The sequence below is a fragment of the Lepidochelys kempii genome, chromosome 1 (assembly GCF_965140265.1).
Source record: "Lepidochelys kempii isolate rLepKem1 chromosome 1, rLepKem1.hap2, whole genome shotgun sequence".
Lineage (NCBI taxonomy): Eukaryota > Metazoa > Chordata > Testudines > Cheloniidae > Lepidochelys > Lepidochelys kempii.
This window is the reverse complement of record NC_133256.1, coordinates 139,671,831-139,692,853: the sequence shown is the minus strand read 5'-3', so window position 1 is coordinate 139,692,853 and position 21,023 is coordinate 139,671,831. Positions and strand designations below refer to the sequence as shown.

Sequence of the window (21,023 nt, the reverse complement as noted above, 5' to 3'; positions counted from 1 at the left end):
CCTGTCAGAGCATGGAAGGAGAATATTGTGTCTATATCTGTGTGAGGAAACACAGGCAAAAGCTTCTCTTAAATAGTATGCACAGGAATGTATTTGAATTTTTTTGATATTCCACCTTCATCCACAGCTTGCTGCAAGGCATTTTGTCATCGTGTGCCACTAACAGAAAAAGAACATCATTGTCTTGTGTTGATGTGCGACACACTTGTATTCAAAATTGGGTTTGATGACTTAACTATACTGTTGTCTCTGCACTCTCCAGATGTGACAATTGTTTTGATTTGCAGAGCATGGGCTAGGAGTTCTTCAGAGAACAAGCAAGCCAGATCAGCCTTACTTTGGGAATGGGCCAAAAAGTCTGGCCAGCTGTTGGGAATTAGAACAGATCTGTTCTCCAATTAACTTTTTTCCAATTAACTTAGAAGCTTTAGAGCACTTCTGTCATATCATTCCTTTAATAGAAAGGTTGAACATGGAAGAGATTTTCTCTGTGCCATTACATATGCTTGGCCATCAATCACCAGAGAGGATGTACTATCAAGTGTTATCTCAGGAGGACAAGGGATGTCTCTGGTTAAAATGAGTAACATAACAGACTTATTTCCAATTTTAAGATGCCCATTTACCTCAGCAAGATAAAGAGGAATTGACATTAGTTCATGACATAATATTTTATGCAGATCCACCATCCTTCCTCCATTATAGGCATTAATTACGCACTGTAGTATGAGACTGTCAACTTGTATTGTGACTACCTTGTCTTTGTTTTTGTTTTTCCAACTGCATGGAGGGAGGAAAACATCAGAGCCCTTGTCTTTCTCAGTGGGTCACGGAATTTGGTATGGGGACTTAATTTCTCTGGTGTCATGAGCCTTTTCTGAACAAAGTTATTCAGTTGCTCCTAGCCAAATGTTTCCGCATTCAGCAAAATTCTCTGAATCGCTTCTGTGGCCAAATCTTTTGTTGCAATGTTTTGCAGTGTGTTGGTAGTGAATAATTTTAATCTTTGAAGTGTCATTAATACTTTATTTTCATAATCATAATCATGTTGCTTTTGTGCTGGTGTGGATTCATTGTAACTCATTTGGACATCAAGCCCAAGACTGAGCGGTTTTCTGGTTTGGGCTGCAGTTCGGGCATGTAGATTATGTGAGAGAGCCCATCTGCTGAGTGCTGAGGCCATTCCTGTGATTCCTCTAATTCCTCCTTTCTTTCAAGTGGCATTGAGCCACGCTTGGGAATGGTCTGGGTCTTCCTGATTTGAATCTGTGGTTGGAACCTTTCACAACCCAGTTGCCTCTGTAGAACTCTTTAAGTACTTCCAGAGGGAGCTGGTTCATTTCTGCTAAGTACACAGATCCCCGTCAAGCATAATTTGTGTGTTCATATTGGTGAAAGAACAGAAGCATTCTTTTGAAGGCATACAGATGAAGCTCCTAAATTCCATCTCCTTGAGCTCTGGGGAAGAGGAGGAGGATACACACATACTAGCACCAGTACTACAAATTGAGATGGTTGTCCATGTTGCTCAGCACTAATGATGGCATCTTGTCACAGAAAGTTGCAGATGACAGAATAGACACTAGGTTATTGTAATCTTCTTCCGCCTCAGATTTTGCAACATCCAGGAGTTTCTCTTTGAGTTTTTGTTGTGTTGCTATAGATAGGTCAGAAGTTGTGGTAATAAGAGTTGCCACAAGCAACTCTTACAACTCTCACAAGCATGAGTGGCTTTTGCATAATTTTTATCAGAAATTACATGCTCTTATCATTTTATCTACCTGAAATGCCATTTTCAGTCTACATGCTCAACAGTCCAGAATCATGTGTATTCTGCCCGAACATTTTTAGGAAATTCACTGATGTATGTAGACCTCCTAAGCATGTAATCTGGATATCTTTACATTCTGGTACAGTCCATTTTAGGTCCATCAGAACAGGGAAGAGTGCTTGATCAACATGTTTCTGTTGAAGATAATTAGGGCTGTTGATTAATCACAATTAACTCACGCAATTAACTAAAAAAAAATTAATCAATTAAATTAATTGTGATTAATCGCACTGTTAATAGAATACTAACTGAAATTTATTAAATATTTTGGATGTTTTTCTACATTTTTAAATATATCTATTTCAGTTACAACACAATACAAAGTGTACAGTGCTCACATATTTTTTATTACAAATATTTGCACTGTAAAAATGATAAAAGGAATAGTATTTTTCAGTTCACTTCATACAAGTATTGTAGTGCAATCTCTTTTATCATGAAAGTGCAACTTACAAATGTAGGTTTTTTATTGCACTCAAAAACAAAACAATGTAAAACTTTAGAGCATACAAGTCCACTCACTCCTACTTCTTGTTCAGCCATTTGCTAAAAGAAGTAAGTTTGTTTACCTTTACGGGAGATAATGCTGCCCACTTCTTAGTTACAGTGTCACTTGAAAGTGAGAACAGGCATTCACATGACACTGTTGAAGCTGGCGTTGCAAGATATTTATGTGCCAGATGCGCTTAAGATTCATATGCCTCTTCATGCTTCGGCCATTGTTCCAGAGGACATGCTTCCATGCCAATTACGCTTGTTAAAAAAATGTGTTAATTAAATTTGTGACTGAACTCCTTGGGGGAAAATTGTATGTCTCCTGCTCTGTGTTTTACCTGCATTCTGCCATATATTTCATGTTATAGCAGTGTCGGATGATGACCCAGCACATGTTGTTTGTTTTAAGAACACTTTCACTGCAGATTTGACAAAATGCAAAGAAGATACCAATGTGAAATTTCTAAAGATAGCTACAGCACTCGACCTAAGGTTTAAGAATCTGAATTGCCAAGTTCCAAAATCTGAGAGGGATGAGGTGTGGCACATGCTTTCAGAAGTCTTAAAAGAGCTACACTCTGATGCAGAAACTCAGAACCCAAACCACCAAAAAAGAAAATCAGCCTTCTGCTGGTGGCATCTGACTCATGATGATGAAAATGAACATGGATCAGTCTACGCTGTTTTGGATGGTTATCAAGTAGAACCCGTCATTAACATGGACGCATGTCTCCTGGAATGGTGGTTGAAACCTGAAGGGACATATGACTCTTTAGTGCGTCTGGCATGTAAATATCTTGCGACACTAGCTACAACAGTGCCATGCAAACGCCTATTCTTGCTTTCAGGTGACGTAAACAAGAAGCAGGCAGCATTATCTTCTGCAAATGTAAACAAACTTGTTTGTCTGAGCAATTGGCTGAACAAGAAGTAGGACCGACTAGACTTGTAGGCTCTAAAGTTTTACAATGTTTTATTTTTGAATGCAGGTTTTTTTGTACATAATTCTACATTTGTAAGTTCAGCTTTCATGATAGAGATTTCACTACAGTATTTTTATTAGGTGAATTGAAAAATACTATTTTTTGTTTTTCCAGTGAAAATATTTATAATCAAATAAAGTGAGTACTATACACTTTGTATTCTGTGTTGTAATTGAAATCAATATATTTAAAATGTTCAAAAATATTTAAATAAATGGCATTCTATTATTGTGCAACAGTGCGATCAATCGTGATTAATTTTTTAATCGCTTGACAGCCCTAAAAATAACATGGGACTTGTGCAAATCTTTTTATCACCAGTATTCAGTGTATCAGCTTCATGAGCGGGGGACCAAATGATAGGCATGTAACTGTATTCAGTTAATGGTGACAGCGGCAAAGAGTCCTGTGGCACCTTATAGACTAACAGACTTATTGAAGCATAAGCCAATAGGTTAATGGTGAGTTATTGTTACTGTGCTTTTCATTAAAACTTGGCCAGTCAGATTTAGCATTTTCAAATTGATGTTTGCGGGAAAGTGCCATATCCTGTGCTAGTGTTTTCAAATCTGAATGGCAATCATTAAACCATCTCCTAGGACATCTTCATTGAATTTTGGTTCTGCTGTACCATCTGTGATATTAGTAGGAAAGATATTAAATATCTCTCCTGTACTTTGTTTATTTTTTGAGTAAGTGACAGTAGCCGTGTTCTTTTTTGTATTTACTTATCTTAAAGTACAAAATTCAGCTTGGTAAACATCATTTTCAGATTCAGCACATTCAAACTATGAAAGAAAACATTTACCAACTTTTCCCAGAAATGCTTTTTTCTTTCATTAATATCAGCTTATCTGGGAATTTGGTCTGCTCTATCAGGAGTAGATCTGACTTTTTGTGCTTGGGTTACCCAGGTAGCTTCCTCTGTCCTGAATAGCTGGGACAGAGCGGTGTTTGCACTACTGTTCCTTCTCTAAGCCCTTTTGGACTGTTGTTCAGACTGCCCCATTTCCTTCTCTGTTGCTATTACTACCTGCTACCTCTGCTGGAGCTCCTCTTCTTCAAGAAGCAGAGAGAAAGCATGAGGAAGGAAGGCAGTGGAGTGTGCAGGGGGAAAGAAGGATTCAGCTAGAAGCAATGGATTCAAAACCTCATGCAGGAAAGGGATAAGAGATAAAAAGAGGGAGGAGACATCAGGGAAAACCTCACAACTCAGGTAGAAGGGAGGAAAGAAAGTAGTGCATCATGAGGAAGAGCAGGCTTATTTTCTTCAGTGGCAAATGGCAAAACTGAACCCACCAGACATTTTCAGTTATACCAAATGTGAGTTACCAAGTCATGAGGCTTCCCCCCAAGAAGACAAAAGGTAGGGGAAAACAGTGCTTGTTAAAGGAGGGATGGTTGGTGTAGGGCAATGTCATAGTTTTTGATAGATTCAAATAAGCATCTAATGCTTACCTGAAAACCCCAGGGGGTTTCCCTTTTCTGGTTTCACATGTCTCTTATATCTCCTGCTGCACCCGGGGCTAGATCTATAAAAGGGTTTAGGTGCCTAAGTCCAACATATAGGCATCACTGAGATCCTCAAAACTCCCACTCAGCTGCTGCCTAAGTCTGTAGACACTTAGAGTCCCTAGGTACCCAAATTTCCATTGTTAAAGCCCCCTAGGTATTTAAATAGCAGTGTAGATGGTGAGGAGCTGCTTAGGTGAATAGAGTACAGGCACACCAGAACGCGAGGGTATATACCCTACACAGCTCCCTACATGCCCCAACAGTGCTTCCTATCTCTGTACTGGTGTTTTTTAGCAGCATAGTGTCCCTCTGCCTTCCTTTGGCAGAGCTTTTCCCTGTTGCAGCAAAAGTCTCTGGCGATGGGAAGGCAGTAGGAGAAGGCTCTGGCAGCTCCCTGCTGCTGGAGCCTTTCCCCACTGAGCAAAAGGCTCTGGCAGCAGGGAGCTGCTAGAGTTTTCTCTGCCACCTCCCCACTGCCAGAGTCTCTTTGCTGCGGTGAAAGGTTTCAGCAGTGGGAAGCTGCCAGAACCTGTCCTTGCTGCAGCAAAAGGCTCTGGCAGCAGTGAGCCTGCTGCTTCCCCCTGTCAGAACCTTTCATTGTTGCATGTAGCTGCACAATGCAATGTGGACACAGCCTGCTTTTCACTATCATATGTAGCTTCACATACCTTACATGGTGCCACCACTGTAAGCCAAGCCTATGTTTCTGCCAGGGTGCATGCACCTAAGCCCTAGTGTGATCCTCAAACTAGGTGCTGCCCTTCTTCCTAAATCCAGTAGGCATGCTCAGATCAGGTCTAAATGCACAAAAAACAGGTGGTGACGGTTGTGGTGGTGCCCTCCTTATAACTTCTAGCCCAGTGGTTAGGATGGTACTCTGGAATGTGGGAGACATGGATACAAATCCTACCTCCGCCTTAGGTGAAGCAGGGATGTGAACATGGGTCTCTCCCCTTCCATGAGATTGCTCTAACCACTGAGCTATAGAACAACCACTTGCTCTCTGGCCCAGTGCATATTCAGTTATTTGTATACAGTGGAAACTTAAAGCTTCAATAGAAAGACTGAGAGACACCCCCCACCAGCACACCCCAAAATTCCCTAGAGCCCAGTGGATAGAGTACTCTCGTAGGACGGGGAAAATCCAAGTTCAGATCCCTTCTCTACTTCAGGCAGAGAAATTTAACCCGGGTCTCTCACATCCCAGGTGAATGCTTTAACCACAGGTCTAGAACTTATCAGGGGATATGTGGGGCAGTACTACTACCACCTCCTCCGGTGTTTTTTGCAAGGAACAACTTGGACACCTAACTAGGAGAAGGTACATGGCTCAGAATCCCACGAGCTGAGATAGGCACCTCCCTGTAGCCTGGAGGTAGCCTAACTCACTTTGAGGGGTGAGCTTAGGACCTATCCTTCTCCTCAGCATATTTATTGACTAACTTAGGTAGCTCCACACTCAACGTCCTGGCTTATGTGGATCCCATTCTTAGGTGCCTGTCTCTCCTTGTGCATTGTATAGGGAGTGTAGGTAGCTAACTCAGGGCTGTGGATCCCACTGGGTGGCCTAAAAGTTAAGTCCCTTTTTAGATCTAGCCGCAGGTGCCTAGTTGGAGACAGCCAAACTAAAATGAGTCCAGCAATGTCATCCATCTAGGATTCAGTAACACATCCAAAGTCAGGGGCTTTATGCTTTATTAAGTGGATGGTTAAAGTATTATTTACTGCCATCTTCACATTAATAATTGTGACCTGAAGAACAGTATTGTTATCCACCAGCATCCCATCCACCTGAAGAATTTTCTACTTTCTTCCAAAAGATTATTTTTTCTTCCTCTCAAGGAACCAAATCTTGGTTGGTAGCCAGCATCCCTGTAAACATTGGTGAGGAGTGTTGTGTATTTGTACAAATGAAAATATCTGTCTATGTTCAGTGTTTAGAAAATATTTATTCTTACAAACTTGCTTGGTTTTCTAGATTATTGACAAGAGCAAAAGAGATCCAACAGAGGAAATTGAAATCCTACTGCGCTATGGACAGCATCCAAATATTATTACCCTTAAAGATGTAAGTAGACCCCAAAAGATTCATTCTTTGATAGGGTATTATAAAAGTGTTTTCACTCTTCATTTTGTATCTATGTCAAAGAACAACATGCATGTTTTAGATGTATCTAAAAACGTTCTTTTGTCCAATATAAAGAGTAAAATGGTACAATTTCAGATGTCTTAATATGCTTTTGCCAATATTTAATTTTAAACTAAAATAGGTAATTGTTAAAAATAGTCCTTTTTATTTGAGACACTCAACATAGTAGACAGTTTATTAATATACAATAAAATATTAATCACAATCTGATTGAAATTACTAATTAAAAGAAAAATGTCACTGTATTATGTAAAAAAGACAAGATGAAGGGAAGGGGTAGGAGGGAAAGTTAATAAATAAAGGTCCAGTGGTCATTCAAAAACACTTCAGGAGTGAAGAAGTAATTAGGTGTTCTTCAAAGTGGGAAGAGATGAATTAATATGGATTTATGGGGAGGTATGTTCTATTCCATCTAGGTTCTTATACCATGCTCATTTCCATAGCTGCACACCCATGGCCTAGTCCAACAGAGACATGACTGTCTGCCAACCTAAGACATGATGGTGAGATCCCTAGATGAGATTTGGTATTCAGTGTAAAGAATGTAGAGTGGGCGTAATATCTTCACAGTTCCTTAAACCAGTCAACAGATTTGCTGTTGTGGTCTGAACAAGCTGCAAGTGATAAAGAAACCTTGCTGTAAGCCCATTTAAGAGGGAACTACAATAAGAGAGCCATGTGGTGACAAGGAGATGTATACAGGAGAATGGTAATTGGGATAAAATGCAACATGGTTTTACAAAAGGTAGATCATGCCGGACCAACCTGATCTCCTTCTTTGAGAAGATAACTGATTTTTTAGATGAAAGAAATGTAGTAGATCTAATCTGCCTGGATTTCAGTAAGGCCTTTGTTCCAGTTCAGCACAGAGGAAAGTGGTTTTATTCAAGTACTTTCTGGGTCCACGAAAGAACGCGGGATGTAGACAGCTATTAGATCTCAGATGTCTGAACACTCTGTGAAACAGCAGAAATTCAGGATGGTGACCCTCACAGCTATAATGCCCTCTCTCATTTCTGCGGATCGGTTTGTGACTGTCAACTGTCGAGATGCCAACTTTCATGTTGCAGTTCAGAGGTTTCTTTATTTTTGTAGTCCGCCACGATCACTACTGATATCACATCCTCCCTTTGGGCTTCTCCTCTGCCCCAATGGTATTCTCAGAGATCGTGGTGGTTGTAGCTGCCCACCTTCATCATTTAGAGAAAATTGTCTTCCATTACCTCAACATTTGGTTGCTCAGGAGCCAGTCTTATCCAGAGCTATGGTCAGCAATAGAAAGAATAATCTTGTTATTCCACAGACTAGCCCTCCAACTAAATCTTGAGAAGTCTGCTTTGACACCAGTGCTGCGGATAGATTTCATAGCAGCTTCTCTGCATACAGTGACAGGCAGTGCTTACCTGTCTACCAACAGATTTCTCACCCAAAAGACACTGATCTCAGAGATTTCAGCTCAGCCCTGAAACCTCAGTAAGGAATGGTCTTCGGCTATTGGGGCATGTGTCAGCATGTGGTGGTGTAATTCAAAACACCAGGTTACATCTTCAATACCTTCAGTGATGACTCAGGATAGTCTATATATCAAACAAGCACAGTCTGAACAAACAAGTGTCTATCCAAGTGGGTTCTGCAGTCACTCAGCTGGTGAAAGGACCCTTTCAAAGACTCTGCAGGAGTCCAGTTTATTGAGAAGTCCCTTACCATCATGACAACATCAGATGCTTCCCCCTTCAGCTGGGGCCTCTCAGTTCAGGGCAAGTGGTCATCCCAAGAACAGTTTCTCAACGTCAACCTTCTAGAAATGAGAACAGCTAGCAATGCTTGCTTTCACTTCCTTTCTCTGACCAGATCCAGGTCAGTCAAGAGCTTGATAGACAATATAGCCTGCATGTTTTATATCCGTTGTCAGGGAGGAGCATGTTTTTCTTTAACTCTGTGCCGAAATAATAAAACTCTGGAATTGGTGCATAGCCAGACAGGTAGTCTCTCTCAGCTTCTTACCTTCTAGTTGTTCAAGACACCATGGCCAATAACCTGTTCAGGCACTTCTCCCAAAATTACAAATGGGATCTAGACTCAGAAGCTTTCAACAACATATTCTTAACTTGAGGATTTCAGAGGTAGACCTTTTTGCAACTATCCATCAACAGAAAAGTGTAAGAAATTTTGCTCGAGCATGACCCTCAGTCACTGGGCATGCCTTCCTCCTCTTGTAGACAAGAGGCCTTCTTTATGCATATGCACCAACACCATTACTTTTGAAAGTACTGAACAAAATCAAGCAAGACAAGTCCCAGGGTCATTTTAATTGCACCAAGACTAGTTTGGTATCCTTACCTCATTCAAATTACTTCTCATCTACCAATGAGACTTCCAACCCATTGCTGTCTGTTGTCTCAGCATGCCGGTCAGATGCTTCACCCCAATCTGGAAATTCTGAGATTATAGGCATGGAACACCACTTGTGTGTACCCATCAGCAAGTCTTTCCCTTTCACTCTTCTCTTTCCACCATCCTTGACTACCTGTTGGAATTAAAGACATCAGCTCTAGCTAGGAGTTCTGTCAAGGTTCATTTGTCCACACAAGGTTTTCAGTGTTTGTTCAACCCACAGCCTCCAGTTTCTCAGAGGACTGATTAATATTTTTCCACAGACTAGAGAATCTACTCCAATAAGGGATTTGTACTTGGCTCTTAATTGCCTTACGAAACACCCCTTTGAGCCATTAGTTACATGTTCGTTGCTTCATTTGTCCATGAAGACAGCTTTCTTCATGGCCATCACTTCCACCCACAGGGTTTGGAGAACTGGGGACTTTGATGGGAGACCCTCCTTCTACCGTGTTTTTCAAGGAAAAGGTATTGTTCCGACCACATCCCAAGTTCCTCCCTCAGGTGTCTGAATTTCATATTAAGCAGACTGTTCATCTCCTATTTTCCCCCCCAGAAACAACATCAGACTAGACAAGAAGCTGCGTTTTGTACCCTGTATGTCAGAAGGGCATTAGCTTTCAAACTCTACAAAACCAAACTGTTCTGAAAGTCTTTTAGATTCTCTTCAGTTGAGGACAGGTACAAAGGATGTGCATTCTCCACCCAAAGAGACTCAAGATGGATCTCTGGAATTATTATTGCATGTTATAACTTTGTTGACATTCTAGAGTAATAAATAGTTCATTCTGCAAGGTCACAGTTTACATCAATGGCATTAATCAAAGACATTTCAGTTACTGAAATTTGCAGCACTGTAACCTGGATCTTTGTATGTACTTCCTCCAACTATTATGTTCTGGTTCATGCCTCTAGATCAGATGCTGCAATTGGCAATGCAATATGAGGATACTACTCAGGAATCACCTGAAGTGGAGCACCCACAGGGGTATAGATGTGCATGTGCCCTGCACCTTCGATCTGAGATTTTCGATAGCAGTCTGTTCGGCCCACAAATGCATGCTACACATCTTCGTTCCCTGATCGGAGGATATACAGGGCTGCACAAGCAAACTGCTCTCGGCTCCTCCTCTCACAAAGGGAATTCTGAAGGGGGGGGGAGGGCAGGTAGAGGAGCACCCACAGGAACACATACCTTGAATAACTCCTGTTACTGCACAAGGTCAATAACGTCTCTTCAAGTAGAGTCCCTGTAGGTGCTCCACTTCAGATATCAAAGAACTCTGGTTACTGCACAATGTGAGTAATACCTCTCCCCATGAGGCATCATGGACACTTAGAAACATTCAGCTTAACATTGAATTGACTCAGAAAGAAATGTTTCAATGTATTAAAACAAAAAATATCAGTTTTGGAATGCCAAAACAAAACGTTTCAACATTTTCAATTTTTTTTTTCACATTTCTACTTTTAGTTCAGATTTAGGATGAAAACAAATGTAGAAATACTGGAATTTCCCACAGGATGGAAATTCCAATTTTCACACAGCCCTGGTTATGTTTCACCTTAAAAGTAGCTGCATTGGACTGATGGATAGTCAGGACACTATTTTCCTTGCAATTCAGCATCCTCAGATTTTGGGGGGCACTTCTTCATTTTACATCACAATATGTGCCCCACTGTGGAAAAAACCTTTCCAGCAGTTTTCAGTACAAACTACTTCCTGGGAATGGACCGAACTACAAAGACACTTGTTCGTGAAATTCATTTTCACTGATGTCAAGAAAAGCAGAATTGTGAATAATGTACAGCCAAATGTTGAAGGTGAATATCCAAACTAATATTTGAAACACTGGTTACTTTTACCCTTCTCTACTGTTCACCAAACAAGAGCCTTTCAGACCCTGAAAGCCACTATCAGTGTAGCTGAAGGAGGACATCCAAGCTAAGATTTGAAATACTGATTACTCTTACCATTTGAGATCTGTAATGATGCTATGATAAAATGTCCCCTTTTCCGTTTTACCTAAACTAGTATGTACTTACCCTGGAAGAAATCAGCATCAGTTTTAGATCTGTAATATTTTACCATTTTAGTGTCCAGAATTATTTAATTTCTCTGTTTTTTACATTTTGTATAACATTAATCTTAACTTCTTTTGGGTTAAGACATTTACTATTTTTAGTTATTTGAATTAATTCATTCAGGAATTTACATTGAAAAAAATTAAATAATTCTTGCTTTCTGGGAGGAACTCAAATTTTGTAATTTGTGTTTTCAGAAAATCATGAGCCTGTAAAAACTAGGGAATTGATGGCTAAGTTAACTCCTATAGCTTTTTCTTCTGTATTTGGAAGCAGCCTTATTGAAAAGCATATTTTCTACAATATGAATTTTTTCTCATCTCAGTTATTATTGATAAAGCAAATAAATGAAAAAAACAAAAACCCCTACCTAACTGATATTAACTATACTGCAGTGTATTTAAAGATATAGAAATGTCACTTTTAAACACTTGAGTAACTAAACTTCCTTCACCTTGAAAACCAAAATTTGCTAATTCTGTTCGCCTATACTATACAATATAATAAAGTGTAAACTGTAATTGCTTTAGAGATTGAGAGGAGAAAAATAAAAATGACAAGAGATTTCCTCTTGATTCATTCATTAGCTAAACACACACAATTTTATTTTACTAGCACCAAGGGATACCTCTTTTAATTTAAAAGCGAAACAAAAGTAATTTTGCTGTTTTTGGCAGATACTATAGGGCAGGGATGGGCAAAACTTTTTGACCTGAGGGCCACATCTGTTTATCGAAATTGTATGGCAGGCCATGAATGCTCACGAAATTGGAGGTTGGGGTGGAGGGGGGGTGAGGGCTCCGGCGGGGGATGCAGGCTCTGGGGTGGGGCTGGGACCGAGGGGTTGGGGGTCAGGAGGGTGCTCCGGGCTGGGACCGAGGGGTTGGAGGGCATGAGGGGGATCAGGGCTGGGGCATGGGGTTGGAGCATGTGTGGGGGAGGGGTCAGGGGTGCATGCTCTAGGGGGCACTTACTTCAGGCAGCTCCCAGAAGCAGTGACATGTACCACCTCCGACTCCTTTACGGAGGCGTGGCCAGACAGCTCTGCATGCTGCCCTGTCCACAGGCGCCACCCCTGCAGCTCCCATTGGCTGCGTTTCCTGGCCAATGGGAGCTGCAGGGGCGGCGCTTGGGGCAGGGGCAGCTTGAGGAGCCCCCTGGTTGCCCCTATGCATAGGAGCCAGAGAGGGGAGATGCCACTGCTTCTGGGAGCCCACGAAGCTGGGTAAGCCCCTGATTCAGCACCTCAGCGGGAGCTTGAGGGCCAAATTAAAACATCTGGAGGGCCAGATGTGGCCCCGGGCTGTAGTTTGCCCACCCCTGGTATAGGGGCAGATAATGCTAACATTTTGGAAATTTTATATTGAATCATAGGACTGGAAGGTACCTCAAGATGTCATCTAGTCCAGTCCCCTGCGCTCATGGCAGGACTAAGTATTCTCTAAACCACTGGCGGGCCACAAGACAGTTTGTTTACACTGACCGTCCGCAGGCATGCTGCCTTGCAGCTCCCAGTTGCCACAGGTTGCCCCCCACTGATCGAAACCATCCCTGACAGGTGTTTGTTTAACCTGCTCTTAAAAACCTCTGATGATGGAGATTCCACAACCTCCCTAAGCAATTTATTCCAGTGGTTAACGACCCTGACAGGAAACTTTTCCTAATGTCCAACCTAAACCTCCCTTGCTGCAATTAAAGCCATTGCTTCTTGTCCTATCCTCAGAGGTTAACAAGAACAATTTTTCTCCCTCCTCCTTGTAACAACCTTTTATGTACTTGAAAACTATTATCATGACCTCCCCCACCTCCAGTCTTCTCTTTTCCAGACTGAAAAAATTGTTTTGTTTTTTTTTAATCTTCCCTCCTAGGTCTTGTTTTCTAGGCCTTTAAGAATTTTGGTTGCTCTTCTCTGGACTTTCACCCATTTGTCCACATCTTTCCTGAAATGTGGTGCTCGGAGCTGGACACAATACTCCAGTTGAGGCCTAATCAGCATGGAGTAGAGCAGAAGAATTACATTGCATGTCTTGATTACAACACTCCTACTAATAAATCCCAGAATGATGTTCGCTTTTTTTGCAAGAGTGTTACACTGACTTATATTTAGCTTGTGGTCCACTATGACCCCAAGATCTTTCTGTAGTACTCCTTCATAGGCAGTCATTTCCCATTTTGTATGTGTGCAACTGAATGTTTCTTCCTAAGTGGAGTACTTTGCATTTGTCCTTATTGAATTTCATCCTGTTTACTTCAGACCATTTCTCCAGATCATTTTGAATTATAATCCTATCTTCCAAAGCACTTGCAACCCCTCCCAGATTGGTATCGTCTGCAAACTTTATAAGTGTACTCTCTGTTGTCATCTAAATCATTGATGAAGATATTGACCCGAACCAGAACTGATCCCTGCGGGACCCCACTCTTTATGCCCTTCCAGCATGACTGTGAACCACTGATAACTACTCCCTGGGAACAGTTTTCCAACCAGTTATTCACTCACCTTATAGTAGCTCTATCTAGCTTGCATTTCCCTATTTTGTTTGAGAAGGTCATGCAAGACCGTATCAAAAGCTTTACTAAAGTCAAGATATACCACATCCCCCTTATCCACAAGGCTTGTTACTCTGTCAAAGAAAGCTATCAGGTTGGTTTGACACAATTTGTTCTTGACAAATCCATGCTGACTGTTCCTTATCACTTTATTATCTTCTAGATGTTTGCAAATTGATTGCTTAATTATTTGCTCCATTATCTTTCCGGGTACAGAAGTTAAGCTGACTGGTCTGTAATTCCCTGGGTTGTCCTTATTTCCCTTTTTATAGATGGGCACTGTATTTGTGCTTTTCCAGTCTTCCATGACTTTTCAAAGATAATCACTAATGATTCAGATATCTCCTCAGTCAGCTCCTTGTGTATTCTAGGATGCATTTCATCAGGCGCTGGTGACTTGAAGACATCTAACTTGTCTAAGTAATTTTTAACTTGTTCTTTCCCTAATTTAGCCTCTGATCCTACCTCATTTTCACTGGCATTCACTATGTTAGACGTCCAGTCACCACCAACCTTCTTGGTGAAAACTGAAACGAAGTCATTAAGCACCTCTGCCATTTTCACGTTTTCTGTTACTGTTTTTCCCCCCTCACTGAGGGAATAATGAGGAATGATTTCTCTAAAATTACATTTCTGCATAAGGGGATCACTTAATGAAGTTTTCTTTAAAACAGAAGCCAAATTTTGAAGGAGATTGAAGTTAAAAGCCCAAGGAAGTGCAATAAAAATGAACTGTGGTATTCAGATATTAATGCTTTCAAGGTGCTTCTATGCAGTTTATAAGCTGCAGTGCCCCCAGCTGGTAAGATGGATAACTGGTTAGTTGTTTCAGCAGACTAGAACATAGTTGTAGCCAAGCCATCCCAGGATATTAGAGGGACAAGGTGGGTGCGGTAATATCTTTTATTGCACCAACTTCTGTTGGTGAAAGAGACAAGCTAAAAGCCACACAGAGCTCAAGAGCTTGACTCTTGGACCAGCTTCCGTTGGTGACGTTGAAGATAATTACCTCACTCACCTCATCTCACCAAAATAGAAGCAGACTAAATGGACATAAACAAAAGCACTTAAACAATTTTTCATAGTGAAAAATACAGGATGAAGTCTTAATGGACATCAATAAGCTTTTTAGAATAGTACGTGTGTGCACAATATCAAATTTGCCAAGAAATGGGATAGGAATTTATAAATTGACTTTGATTTCCAAATGCTACAATGCTAATTGTGTCAATAAAATCTAAGATTGTTTCATGCACTAACTGCAGTGTCCCCAATTTATTATGTAAGATGAATCTTAAGTTATTTTATAATGCCCTAGAACTGATGCTGATATGGCTGATTTCTAGCCATTGCTGCACTTTTTTGTGGAATAGTTACTTGAATATGAAATTAGCTCTAATTCAGCCTTGACAATAGCAGTGTTACCTTATTATCTCCACTTTACTGCATCCAGATCTAATATTCATTTAGATATCAAAGTAGTAATCTGAGCACTCTTAAATTTTACTCACCTGTTTTGTTTTCAGAGTTTTGCCTAGCAATTTATTACATGTTATTCAGTTACTGTACGTTGTTTAGTGGATAAAGTTTTGTGCTCATTTTGCAATTTAAAATATTGTTCAAATAGGTTGGTTGGGGAGTGGCAGTAATTCCACAGGTTTTCTAATAAAAAGAATCCTTTTGGGTTATCTGCACTATCCTGACATCCTTAGAGAAGGGTAATATAAGAAAGCTTTTTATAAAGAAGTTTACATGCTAATTTATTTCATTTTTGTAGGTGTATGATGATGGAAAGTACGTATATGTGGTAACAGAACTTATGAAAGGAGGAGAACTCCTGGACAAAATTCTTAGGCAAAAATTTTTCTCAGAACGAGAAGCTAGTGCTGTCCTGCTCACAATAACAAGAACTGTTGAGTACCTCCATGCACAAGGGGTAAGTCTTCTACTTGAAGAAAACATTTAGGAATGCATTATCTAATATATATTGAAACACACTTCCCTGTGCCAAGTTGCAAGGACAAATCCACATCTGATACATTCTTCCATTGTGTAAAAATTTAACAAATGTTTCCTAGAAAATAACTATACTGCACCAAACCTTTTCTACAAAACTCTGAAACTCCCCATAGTTTCTGTAGCGGAAAGCTCATTTTGACAGACAAGTAATTTAGAGGTGGGTAAGGTTGATGTGGTGATAGTTGGAGTCAAGAGTGAAGAATCCTTGTATTGTAAAAGAAGGGAACCCAATGGGTAAGGACAAAGATGGAGTGTGACATTGGGAGCCAGGGAAACCATAAGGCAGAAAGTAGTGATGTTACCAAAACAAGTGGAGGGCTTGGATGAGGAAAACAGATGAAACATCTGTAACTGTGATGAGAAGAAAAAGAAGGGGAAAATAAGCTTTATAATTAACAACTCATTAATACATTCATTTGCTTGTCTGCCATGGCATCCCATTATGTACGGTAACAGTCTTTGTGACAAACGTTGAAGTCCATATTCCTAACTGTATATTTCAAGAAGCAGTTGTCAATAATTCAGCCTACGTGATCTTTGTTTCTCCAAACACTATAGTTCTAGAAAATTTGGAGATGAAATTACTTGATGTTTGTAAGGGAGTTGCACTCACCTCTCGCGAGCGCCCCCCAGCCGAGCGCGTGTGCCTGCACACTCTCTACCTGTTTATGATGGCTCTGACTCCGGCCAAGTCATACACAGTCTGTCTGTGAGATAAAAGCAACGCAAACCCCTTTCGGGGTACAAGTCCAACAGGGGCCTCTCTCTGTGCCCTCTGTAATGTGTCTCTGTTCCTGCTCATAATAGAGCAGTGCCCCAGGACTCTTTCCCTGGAAGCAATGTCTTCACCCTCTCAGGGCCTTTCTGTCCCCAGCTCTTCAGCTGGGCCACTACAGTTCAGTCCCCTTTCTGAGGTGCCTCAAAGTCCAGGCCACTTTCCCAGTAGCTAGTGGGGGGGACCCAGGCCCACCCTCTACTCTAGTTCCCAGCCCAAGGAACCTATAGATAGCAGCTGTTCGCAATGTCCCTTTAAATAAACTGCATTGCTGCTATAATTCCCTGGGCCGCTTCCCTGCGGCTCCTGCACGTTCTTCACCCTTACCTCAGGGCCTTGTCCTTGTGCAGTCTCAGCAGGCAGCCTGGAGGACCATCCATTCTCCTTCAGCTCTAGCAAAGAACTGAACTCGCTTTGGCCCTACAGCTCTTCTTATGCTGACTTGCTGGGCTCTAATTGGCTGTTTCTCACACAGCTGCTCTAGGCAACTTGGAGGACCCCTCTACTTCCCTTTTCTGAGGCGGGGTGTGGCAGGGCCACAAGGCCTCCAGCAGGGGGCCTCAGGGCCTAGTCCACTCCGTCACAGTGTTCATCATAATCAACTCATGCCAAACATCACTTTCATGCTCGGAGTGCCCAAATTTGAAAACTGGACCTATTGTATTGTTCTCAAAATTAACTCATGTATTTCACCATTCTGACATTCTGGGTAGCCAAAAACAATGCATATAGTGTATTGGAGTTGATATTAGAAACATCACCTTCTTTTAAAGTCCATTGCTAACTGCAAATTAAAAAGCAGTGAAGTAAGTGCTTATAATAGAGAACGCTATCCTATATTTTGTTTTTTGTATTTGTGTTTTTATTTAGGTTGTTCATAGAGATCTGAAACCTAGCAACATTCTTTACGTTGATGAATCTGGTAACCCAGAATCAATTCGAATTTGTGATTTTGGCTTTGCAAAACAACTAAGAGCAGAAAATGGTCTTTTGATGACTCCATGTTACACAGCAAATTTTGTTGCTCCAGAGGTAAACATCAAGTTCTGGTTTACATTCCTTCAGATTATCTTAATAGTTTTTTTTCCCCCATCATTTAAACATTGTTTCTCCATTATTGCATAGTTGTAAAATTATCAATGAATTTAGCTTTTGAAACAATAAACAGTTGAGATCTTTGAAGTAATATAACTTTGGCACCAAAATCATAGTAAAGTATACTGTTTTCTGTAGAAATTAATATATTTGCTTTTCACAGGTTTTAAAAAGGCAAGGCTATGATGCTGCTTGTGATATATGGAGTCTTGGTGTCCTGCTTTATACTATGCTCACTGGGTGAGTTTGCAGAAATTTAGTGGGTTTTTTTGTTTGTTTATATAGGTTTACTATTCTCAAACAAAGTATTGATTATGTGCTCAATCCTGCAAGTTGCTAATATTCCTGGGAGGTTCTGGATGCTGGTTTCAGTGGGAGTTGAAGGTGCTCTGCATGTGGTAGGATCAAGTTCTTAAGAGTCTGATATCTAAAATAAACTTCCCTTTATGAGTTTGCTTAACTGTTGTTAAATCCAGTCAAAGATTATATCAAATGTATGTTTTGTAGCCTTTTGATTATTTAAGAATAGGAATAGACTCTCATACACTGTTACTTTACATGAAGTGGAAACTTGTTCCTACCAAAAAAGCTAGAAAGTACTATGCATATTGAAGAGAATATATGTGGTTAAGATTTACCAGTTGTGACATGTTGTTCCTAGAGCAGCCCTCACTGCAGCCTGCCCTGACCTTGGCATTTCCAAAAGGGAGAGCAGATACTCCCAAGACTGGTGGATAACACTCAAGTTGAATTCCCCACCAGTCACAAACTGTGCTTCTGATCTCCCACACTGGTTTTTAAGAAGCAAAAAAAGAAATCACACAGCCCCCCTTTATTGCATTCCAGTTCTCTGTTTCCCAGTCAGCACATAGGTCCAGTACAGTGATATGTTATTTAAAAAACTCTGCTCACATATATACAAATTGTTCTTCCGACCCCAAAGGGTCAGCCATGTTACCAGGTCAGTGTAGGTTTGGATCTTACCCAAAATACCACACTGCCAGCCAATCCTTTAGTGTCTAAAACTAAAGGTTTATTATAAAGAAAAAAGAAAGAACAAGAAGAGAGCTGTTAAATGGTAAAGCAGTCACATACATACAAATATTCAAAGTTCATGTTTTAGGTCCTTAGCAGTATTGCTGAGTGTGCTGGCTTGAAAGTCCCTTTGGAATACATCCAAAGCTTGGATGGGTCCTTCAGGCCTTTGTTCAGAGCTTCAGTTTGTAGCAAAGTTTTTTCCAGTATAAGAAGCAGGACTGAAGACAAAATGGAGATGATGCAGCTGCCCTTTATAGTCCTTTTGCCACATGCTGATACTTCCTTTGTTTCAGATACAAACTCATAGCAGATAGCACATGGCACTGAAAGGCCTGCATGCCTGGCTGAGTCATAGGGTATAGTCCCTGGCCCTTTCAATGGGTTCATTGTACAGTTGATGTCCCTTGATGAGCCATCATGCAGGCCTAGCACTGATGTCAGTCTGTCTGGGGATGTCACCCAGAAACACAGCACAAGTTTGGAAATACAGATATACCCTACATATCTATAACTCATAATACAAAAGTGATACAAACATGTGAACAATACCATCATACTTGGCAAAGTATAACATTTTCGCAGGTAACTCACACAGCATATCTGGCATGATTCATTGCAATTGTAGGATATTGATATCAACAATATCATAAAATGTCTCCCATATTCCCTACAGCGTCACACCAGTGATGCTTTGAAGTTTACTCCTTAGGGGAATTCTGCGCCACTAAGCATGCACAGAATTTATGTCCCCCACAGATTTCTTTTTTTCCCTGCAGAAAAATGACTTTCTGACAGGGAAGCCACAAGAGCAGTCATGCGACCCGCTACAGCAGTATGTTTCGGGTGCCCCGGGCAGCCAGCAAAGCGGCAAATCACTGGGGAGTAGGGGCTGGGACTGGGAAAGCCCTGGCTGGTGGCTCCTACCCTACGCCAGGATCAGCTGATAGTCCCACCTTCGCTGGGGAGGACAGGACTTCCTCTTCCCCTTCCCCTACATGGCATCCGGAGCCAGGTCAGACCAACCTGCAGATTTCTCCTCCAGCTGCAGGAAGCTCTGCAAACGCTTCCCCCACACACTCGCTTCCTGCACTCATTGCACCTCAGATGCAGGGGCAAGGATCCCTGTACAGGGAGCTGATCCCCAATCCAACCAACCCCTGTGCATCCAGACCCAATCATAGCTTACTGCGCCTCACCTCCACACACTCAGAACCCCCTGATGAGCCCCACTCGCCCTTCATCTGGACCACCCTGACATGCCATCCGGATCCCCCTACTGAGTCCCAACCAGCTACACCTGGTTCCCCACCCCACTGAGCCCCCAACCCCAGTATCTGGACCCTGACTAACCCCCCACACCCAGACTCCCATGCCAAGCTCTATTCTCTACATAGCCAGATCCCCCTTGCTGAGCCCCAGCCACCTTCACCTGGACCCCCCTGCAGAATCCCATTACTGTTGCACCCAAAAAACCCCAATAAGCCCGTGTGCATCTGGATCTCCCACTGAGCTGCCTGCACCCAGATTGCCTCATATACAACACTTTCAGTTCGCACATGGACACCCCATATTGAACCCCTCCACACTTGGATCCTGTCTTGTTGAGCCTGTCTGCCCACACCTGGTGCATCTGGCATAGAGGGGCAGGGCCCTGGGGTGTTTCTAGGGCAGGCACGGTCCTTGCACTGTGTCAGGGGTGGGTGCAGCCTCACCGCTGAGTCTGTGTCCTGAGTGGGGACCTGTACAGTGATCTCCCACCTCTGTGCAGCCAGTGGCCTATGCTCCCCAATGCCATGCTGAAGCCTCCACATGTATTTTGACAAAATTTACAGAATTTTTCAGAATTTTAAAATGTGTGCAGAATTTTTAATTTTTGGCACAGAATGTTCTCAGGAGTAGAAGTTTGATTACTCACAAGAATGAATCAGATCACTTCTCACAATACAGTCAGAATGATACATGCAATACAAGTGATCTGCATGAAAGAATACATTAAGTACGAGTACATCAAGCAATAATTCCAAATCTCAGCTTTGAAAAATACCACTTATACAGCCAATTAACCTCTTACACCTCACTTACAAGTTAGCCTCA

The 21,023-nt window shown here is 41.5% G+C and overlaps 1 protein-coding gene across 7 annotated transcripts in view; it reads left to right on the top strand.

Annotated features, from left to right (window-relative positions):
- The window catches only part of RPS6KA3 (ribosomal protein S6 kinase A3), a 124,884-nt gene that overhangs the window by 89,793 nt on the left and 14,068 nt on the right, over positions 1–21,023 (top strand). For all 7 annotated transcript variants that reach the window (XM_073357139.1, XM_073357159.1, XM_073357129.1 and 4 more), the window contains 4 exons: positions 6,803–6,892; positions 15,780–15,938; positions 17,667–17,828; positions 18,055–18,131. In XM_073357139.1, the coding sequence (XP_073213240.1) occupies positions 6,803–6,892; positions 15,780–15,938; positions 17,667–17,828; positions 18,055–18,131 (488 nt within the window). The remainder of the gene's footprint in view (positions 1–6,802; positions 6,893–15,779; positions 15,939–17,666; positions 17,829–18,054; positions 18,132–21,023) is intronic.